This window comes from Triticum dicoccoides, chromosome 5B (assembly GCF_002162155.2).
Source record: "Triticum dicoccoides isolate Atlit2015 ecotype Zavitan chromosome 5B, WEW_v2.0, whole genome shotgun sequence".
Lineage (NCBI taxonomy): Eukaryota > Viridiplantae > Streptophyta > Magnoliopsida > Poales > Poaceae > Triticum > Triticum dicoccoides.
This window is the reverse complement of record NC_041389.1, coordinates 596,956,591-596,965,000: the sequence shown is the minus strand read 5'-3', so window position 1 is coordinate 596,965,000 and position 8,410 is coordinate 596,956,591. Positions and strand designations below refer to the sequence as shown.

The 8,410-nt window shown below is 47.6% G+C and overlaps 1 protein-coding gene across 1 annotated transcript; it reads right to left on the bottom strand.

Annotated features, from left to right (window-relative positions):
* Positions 1-4,838: 4,838 nt before the first annotated feature.
* Positions 4,839-7,512, bottom strand: LOC119311920 (peroxidase 35-like). Its single transcript, XM_037587638.1, has 4 exons — positions 7,039-7,512; positions 6,741-6,941; positions 6,433-6,598; positions 4,839-5,564 (listed from the first exon to the last, which is right to left on the bottom strand). The coding sequence occupies exons 1-4, from the start codon at positions 7,246-7,248 to the stop codon at positions 5,164-5,166; spliced, it is 978 nt and encodes a 325-aa protein (XP_037443535.1). The 5' UTR covers positions 7,249-7,512; the 3' UTR covers positions 4,839-5,163.
* Positions 7,513-8,410: the final 898 nt, after the last annotated feature.

Sequence of the window (8,410 nt, the reverse complement as noted above, 5' to 3'; positions counted from 1 at the left end):
GTTTTCTTAAGTATTTCAAATGCTTCTACACAATCATCATCAAAGACAAAAGGAATATTTTTTGCAATAAATTAGTCAGAGGCCTAGAGATTTTAGAAAAGTCCTTAATGAACATCCTATAAAAACCGGCATGACCAAGGAAACTTCTTATACCTTTTATGTCCTTGGTACATGGCATCTTTTCAATAGCATCAACTTTAGCTTTATCAACTTCAATACCTCTCTCGGAAATCTTATGCCCCAAGACAATGCCTTCATTAACCATCAAGTGGCACTTTTCCCAATTCAACACGAGACTAGTGTCTTCACATCTCTGCAAAACTCGATCAAGGTTGCTCAAGCAATCATCAAAATAGGATCCATAAACAGAGAAATCATCCATGAATACCTCACAAATCTTTTCACAAAAGTCAGAGAATATAGCCATCATGCATCTTTGAAAGGTAGCAGGTGCATTACATAAACCAAAAGGCATACGTCTATAAGCAAAAGTACCAAAAGGGCAAGTAAAAGTAGTTTTTGATTGACCCTCCGCTGACACGGGTATTTGAGAGAAACCAGAATAACCATCTAGAAAACAAAAATGTGTATATTTGGATAGTCTTTCTAGCATTTGATCAATAAAAGGTAAATGGTAATGATCTTTCTTAGTAGCTTTATTTAATTTATGGAAATCAATTACCATCCTATAACATGTAATAATTCTTTGCGGGAGCAATTCATCCTGATCATTAGGAACGACAATAATACCTCCCTTTTTAGGAATGCAATGGACAGGACTTACCCAATCGCTATCAGCAACGGGATAAATTATACCTGCCTCAAGGAGTTTTAGTATCTCCTTTCTTACCACTTCTTTTATCTTAGGATTCAATCGTCGTTGAGGATCTCTAATTGGTTTGGCATCTTTCTCCACTTTAATTTTGTGTTGGCATAGTGTGGTACTAATGGACTTAAGATCATCCAGAGTATATCCAATAGCAGCACGGTGCTTCTTCAGAGTTTTCAGTAATATTTCTTCTTCTTGCTCTGAAAGGTTAGCACTAACAATAACATGATATATTTTCTTTTCATCAAGATAAGCATACTTAAGATTATCAGGTAATGGTTTGAGACCAAACACGGGATCACCCTTGGGTGGAGGGGGATCCCCTAGGATTTCAATAGGTAAGTTGTGTTTCAGAATAGGACCCTGTTGAAGGAACACTTCATCTATTTCCCTTATTTCATTCATGAACATATCATTTTCATGGTCTAGCAGATATTGTTCTAACAGATCAGTAGGAGGCACGGCAATAGGAGCAAGACCAATAATCTCATCCTTACTAGGTGATTCTTTATCACGGGATTGTCTATGAAATTTAGCAAAATTAAACTCATGAGACATATCCCCTAAGCCAATTGTAACAATATCCTTTTCACAATCAATCCTAGCATTAACAGTATTCAAGAAGGGTCTACCAAATATAATGGGACAAAATTCATCTTGTGGGGAACCAAGAACAAGAAAATCAGCAGGATATTTAACTTTCCCACACAAGAGTTCAACATCTCTAACAATCCCATCTGGCTTAATGGTATCCCTATTGGCAAGCTTAATAGTAATATCAATACCTTCTATTTCAGCGGGTGCAATATCATGCATAATTTCTTTATATAAGTCAAAGGGTATTGCACTAGCACTAGATCGTGGAAGTCGTGGCAAAAAAATAATCAATTTTGGTGTGCTGATTGTTTTTTTGCTGCGGCACCCACGAATGTTATTCCCTGATGAAACTTGGTAGACACTTGAAACATTTTTCATTCTTTGCCACCAATTTTTTTTTGAATTTTTTTGAACTTTTTTAGATTTTACTATTCATGCGGTAGCATAAGAGCTAAAACTCGGATGGGCACATTCCAACATTTTTTTAATGAATGCAAATGACACTGACATATAGGTGATGTTTTTCTGAACATTTTGGTATCTTATTTGCATTTTTATAATTTAGTATGAATTAGTTATGAAGTTTTCAAACTGGCGGTCAAACGGTCAAAGGGCAAAAGCATAAGAGGAGCAAAGTGACTTGGACAGAACTGGTGACTTTTGGGAATTAGGTGTAAAACAGACGAGCGAGACACAACTAGGGGTAGAAATCTAATTATCCCTTTAGAGTTTTGCAGAAAAGAAATACCAAACGGAGTCCAAACAGAATGAAACCTTCGCGATGATCTTTCTTGGATCGGAAGCAATCTAGAAGACTGGAGTAGAAGTCTGGAACGCCACGAGGAGGCCACGAGGCAGGAGGGTGCTCCCCCACCCTCGTGGGCCGCTCGTAGCTCCACCGACGTACTCCCTCCCTTCCCTTATACAAGGCCACAAACTCAAATTATAGGTACCAAGGTAAAATTTAATGACTACTTTGCAAGTCAATTATTCTTTTTGTTCATCGGGATCATTAATACGCCCGCATGCATGCAAAGAAGGAATGGGAAGGAAGTAGCACAGTGTCATTATGACTACATGCATGCAAGTATTAAACAAGTTGGTAGTACGAGGAAACATCATTAATGTTTGCCTCTGATTATTGTTAGTGGCCTTGTATAGATGCAAATTGTATTTTTTCATAGTGGCCTTGTATAAGGGAATGGAGGGAGTACTTCTTTCGCCTATATATACTCTTATACCCTAGAAACATCAGGGGGAGCCACAAAACCACTTTTCCACTACCGCAACCTTCTGTACCCGTGAGATCCCATCTTGGGGCCTTTTTCGGCGATCTGCCGGAGGGGGGAATCGATCATGGAGGGCTTCTATATCAACACCATAGCCTCTTCGATGAAGCGTGAGTAGTTTACCACAGACCTTCAGGTCCATAGTTATTAGCTAGATGGCTTCTTCTCTCTCTTTGATTCTTAATACAAAGTTCTCCTCGATATTCTTGGAGATCTATTCGATGTAATTCTTTTTGCGATGTGTTTGCCGAGATCCGATGAATTGTGGATTTATGAACAAGATTATCTATGAATATTATTTGGTTCTTCTCTGGATTCTTATATGCATGATTTGATATCTTTGCAAGTCTCTTTGAATTATCGGTTTAGTTTGGCCTACTAGATTAATCTTTCTTGCAATGGGAGAAGTGCTTAGCTTTGGGTTCAATCTTGCGGTGTTCTTTCCCAGTGACAGTAAGGGCAGCAAGGCACGTATTGTATTGTTGCCATCGAGGATAAAAAGATGGGGTTTATATCATATTGCTTGAGTTTATCCCTCTACATCATGTCATCTTGCTTAATGCGTTACTCCGTTCTTATGAAATTAATACTCTAGATGCATGTTGGATAGCGGTCGATGTGTGGAGTAATAATAGTAGATGTAGAATCGTTCCGGTCTACTTGACACGGACGTGATGCCTATATTCATGTTCATTGCCTTAGATGTCTGCATAATTATGCACTTTTCTATCAATTGCTTGACAGTAATTTGTTCACCCACCGTAATACATGCTATCTTGAGAGAAGCCACTAGTGAAACCTATGGCCCCCGGGTCTCTTTCCTATTATAATACATCTTTTTCTATTTTATTGCATCTCATTTACTATTTTGCAATCTTTATTTTCCAATCTATACAACAAAAATACAAAATATTTACCTTACTATCTTTATTAGATCTCACTTTTGCGAGTGACCGTGAAGGGATTGACAACCCCTTTATCGTGTTGGTTGCAAGGTTCTTGATTGTTTGTGTAGGTACTAGGTGACTTGTGTGTTGTCTCCTACTGGATTGATACCTTGGTTCTCAAAACTGAGGAAAATACTTACGCTACTTTGCTACATCACCCTTTCTTCTTCAAGGGAAAACCAACACATGCTCAAGAGGTAGCAGGGGACACTTAGCCCAACTCCAGCGTGCGACCGCAAACAGACGTCGGTTTTGTTCTGATTCAATCCGTTCGGATCGGGCAAAGGGTTGTTGTTCGGCCACTTCAGAGCAAATTTGGCCTCCGACCCTTTTGTAAGAAAAAAATGAAAACTAAATTAGACTGCAGCCATAGACATGCCAGGGACCACAGTTCATGCCGGCGGAAAGAATGGCGGGCATGGGTCGGCAAAACCCTAGCAGGAGAAGGGTGTGATGCATGGCCTTGGCGACGAGGGCCTCGTTATCCTCAATGGCGGCCCTCTGTTGTGCGGCGTGGGCTTTGGCTTTCCTCTTCGCTGCAATGGCTCTGCGACCAGCCCTCTTCTTCATTTCTCAGGCAAGCTGCGCCGACATGAACTTCTTCTTGGGTTTGCTCTTCTTCGAGGCGTCGGGGAGGAACGGGGCGAAGTTGGCGGCCAAAATGCCAACGGCGCCTGTGTCCGGGGCGGTGGCCATGGGAGGATTTTTTTGGGGGGGGGGAGGGAGGGCGCGTCCGCGCCATACCCGTTTCGACGCAAATGCGGCCCACATTTGGTCCGAAAATGAGTCGCGGGCGGAGAAAATACGAACGCCCAATTGCTTGTGTCGGTGCATTGGGCCGCGTTTTGTGTTCGTTTCGACTCAAACGGACAGAGACAGACCAAATGCGGTCTAGCATTAGAGTTGACCTTACATGAAGTGGTGGTCGAGCAATAGAGTTGGTCAAAGAAATTTTACTTCGTAGAACCAATTTTAATAGCTGCAGTTTTATTTTTGAGAATAGAGCCGCGATTGTTGATGCTCACAATCTTGCCGAACACGCTAGGTTGATCCGGGTCGCCACCCGTGGCTCATTAACCCGCATGATCCAGTGTGTATCCCTCTTTTTGTTCACATAGATCAAAAAAGTGTTTGGTAACCCTAAAAAAAAGTGCCGGGGGTGTTAACAAGCGTGTATATTCGAAGCAAATGAATCTCGCTCCCATATTAAACACACAATTAATACATTCGGCTCTAAGTAATCGAACGACACGCAACAATGGCAGATCAAAACAAATGATGCTCAACTCAACAGACTCCTCAACCATTAACATTCCGATGGATTAGAACTAGACTTGTGTCTCGAAAGCTACCTGTATTATAATCTCAGCGCCACCCCATCGAGTGGCCAAGCTAACTATGAACAGTTGATGATAGGATATCCATATCATACCCCCAAGCATCGATCGAGCTTGCACTGCATCTTGTTCTCCTGCCTCAACCAATGCAATAACCAAACAAATCAGCTGTTGAGCACGGCGCAGTCGCGGCGGATGTTGCCGAGCGCGGGGTCCGTCTTGACGCCGACGCGGCCGAGGTTGGTCATGGCGGCGACGAAGGCGGCCTCGAAGTCGGAGCTGTTGGCCGCCCAGGCGTCGACGGTGGGGCGCGACCGGAGGTCGGCGTAGAGGACCTGGTCGGAGGTGAGCAGGCCCATCCCCTTCTGCAGGTTGATGAAGTACTGGTTGTCGAAGGCGTGCGGCGTCACCGGGTCGATCTCCAGCGCCACGTTCGGGTCCACCCCCGCCGGGCACGCCGCCAGCAGCTGCGACGCGTACCCGGGGTCCATCGTCGGGTCCACTGCCGCCGTCTGGATCCGGCCCGTGAACGTCCCGCAGTGCGCGAACCCCACCGTGTGCGCCGCTGCAAACAAGAAACAACACCGCATTTGTTTTCTTATTAAGGTCACGGGCAAACATTCGTACACATAATCGTGTACAGTTTCTGCAGATTTCGTGCCAAGATGCCATACAATTGTACAGTGCCCCCAGCTCATTTTGCAGGCCCATGGTTTGTGAACGGATGGGCCGAAATCAAGCTGTTGGACGCTTCTGGGTTGCAAACTGTGAGGGTGCGATTGTGGGCGAAGGATATGCCAATAATGCAGATGACCTTTCTTTCACGTGCAAGCAAAGGCAGTACAGCTAGTCCTCCACAGTTTGACCCCTTTCAGATCTACTGACCAGCAACCAGCTACAGTGCACGCACACTCCACTATCATCAGGTTCAGTCTAACGGGATAACTAAAAATATACTGACAGTGCTACTGCTAACGATGAAACACATTACTACTACTATTTCTACTGCCCCAACAAAAATCCCTCGATCAGCACGCAGAATCCAGCCCTTTTCGCCCGGCTTTGTGTGGGTTGCAAGACAGGAAAACAGAGCACATGGGGGTACTTCCTGACACGAGCGCGACCAGTACAGGCAGCGGCTAAAGTAATTCGGGGGGTTGGCAGGGGCGGTTAGTAAACATCTCTTTAATACTCCCTCCGTTCCATAATGTAGTGCCTATAGAAACTTTGACCATATTTATAGAAAAAAGTAGGTACATCTAGAATACCAAATGCACCTCATTGGGTACATCATGAGTTAGAATATACATGTTTGGTATTGTAGATGTAGATAGTTTTCTCTATACACTTGATCAAAGTTAGCAAAGTTTGACTTTCATAAAAATCTATAGGCCCTACATTGTGGAAGGGAGGGAGTAATTGGCTGGCCTTACCGGAGAGCGCAATCATGTCGGCCTGGGACAGGTTGTTGGCGGCGAACATCGCCGTCAGCTGGTCCAGGTTGAACGACGGCGGCGGCAGGTTCCCGTCCACGTTGCTCGCCGTCGACACCAGCCCGTCCAGCCTCCCGAGCTCCACGGGGTACGCCGGGCCGCCGGCCTGCGCGCGTGGCAGCAAAGATGCTTTCAGAGGCATTGTTGTTTGTATTGCTGAATGCTGATAATATATGTATGCAGGCATCGAAAGCTCGGACGCTTTTGGTAGATAGATCTCGAAAGGGAGTGGGCAGGCGTGCGCGTACCAGGCCGATGACGTCCCGGGTGGCCATGGTGAGGATGTCCGCGCACGACACCAGGTTGGGGCTGGGGCACTGCGTGTCCACGGCCGCCTTCGCCTTGATGACGGTGTCGAAGCCGTCGCCGGCGAGGGAGAGGTTGCTCACGTGGTCCTTCTCCGCCGTGTTGTTCCCCGACGACACGATGATGACCGACGCGTCGCATCCCTGGAGACGCATGGTCGTCAGGCGCCACACACAGCCAGACAGGGGACAAGAATCGAATGAAATGCAGACAGATAGATGCAGGGGAATCGAGCGGGACCTGGACGAAGCAGTCGTGGAAGAAGAGGCGGACGGTGGCGCCGACGGCGACGGGCGTCTGCTGGACCTTGAGGGCCACGGCGGCTTGCACGATGGCCTCCACGTTGGGGCAGCTGGCGGAGTAGTAGCCCTGCCGGAGCTGCGCCGTCGCGCCGCGGACGGCCGCGAGCGCCAGGAGGGCCGCCGCTAGGATCCTAATCCCGGCGCCCATGCTGCACTTTGCCGCTAGGATCCTAATCTAGTTCCCACGCCTAGCTGCCTGAATGCCTTCCGGTGCCGACCGAACCGACCGATCTGGGGCTCGTCCAGGCTCTGCTCCCGCGGCTAATGACGGCACGGCAGTACCAGGAGCTATCTAGAAGAAGTGGTGGCGGTGGCGGTGATGATGACGATGCCGTTGGGTGTCTGTCGCCGCGGCTGTGTGCGGGTGCGGGTGTGTTTGTGGGTGGCCTAGTTATTGTGCTGGAGTAGTAGTAGTAGAAGCCAAGCTTTCTCGGAGTGTGGGGGAGAGGTGGCGATGGCTCGTGGACGTATCCAGTCTGGTACAGTGGTGCGATAGACGGCGCGCTTCGAGATGCGTGCGCGGCGCGGCGGATGGATCATGGATGGATGCAGCGGCGCGGGCGATCCAGAGAGAAGCCGGGCGCGTCCCCACGTGGACGCATGCGTCTGTCCACGTCCGGCCTCATCACGGACATCACAGACCGGCTCTGCCCGCTTGCGCTGCAAACATGTGTAGGGCTCGCAACCTCCACATGGCGCGGTTGGTGGGGCTCCGTCCGGCGTATGCTCTGTAGTACTGGAGTAGTACGTTAAAGCCTTTCTTGGTGGTACAAATGACAACGCTCGCTCCGAGTGCACGCTAGCGACTAACAAAATCGGCCACTAATGATGCAGTGTGATTCTGTGGGTTGGGCTTCTTTTTTGCCGGATAACACAGACCGAAGGGCCTGAAAAATGAAAGAGACGTGTGTCACGCAATGCACAGGCACTGCAAAGTGCAAACTGAACCCAGGAAACAGCCATGGCATTGCAGTTCCGTGTGCAGCATAGCCGGTGCGGAAATGGACGGAGCAGATAGGGTTGGCTTCTGGGTCTGGCCGCCTCTCTGGAAAGGCGAACGCGGCCAAGAATGGTTGTTCGCCCCCCGGAGCAGGTTTAATGGTCTGAGACGGCATAGAGACGAGCACCAGCTATGTCTACAGTAGGAGACGAGATCCAGCACCGGAGCAGGCAGCATTCATGTGCTCTTTCGCGTTTCCACAGCCATGGCGGCCACCTGAAAGGGCTCGCAGCTGGTCGCTTCCTGCCGCTCGCCACTCGCGACCACGTTTTCCTCTTTTGTTATTTTTATTTTTGAAAGCTCTGGCCGC

Excerpts from the sequence above, each read along its gene's own strand:
- LOC119311920 (XM_037587638.1), bottom strand. The coding sequence starts at position 7,248 with ATGGGCGCCGGGATTAGGATCCTAGCGGCGGCCCTCCTGGCGCTCGCG. Across the intron at positions 6,942-7,038 it reads TCCACGACTGCTTCGTCCAG|GGATGCGACGCGTCGGTCAT; the intron begins GTCCCGCTCGAT and ends ATGCGTCTCCAG. Across the intron at positions 6,599-6,740 it reads CCCGGGACGTCATCGGCCTG|GCCGGCGGCCCGGCGTACCC; the intron begins GTACGCGCACGC and ends CCACGCGCGCAG.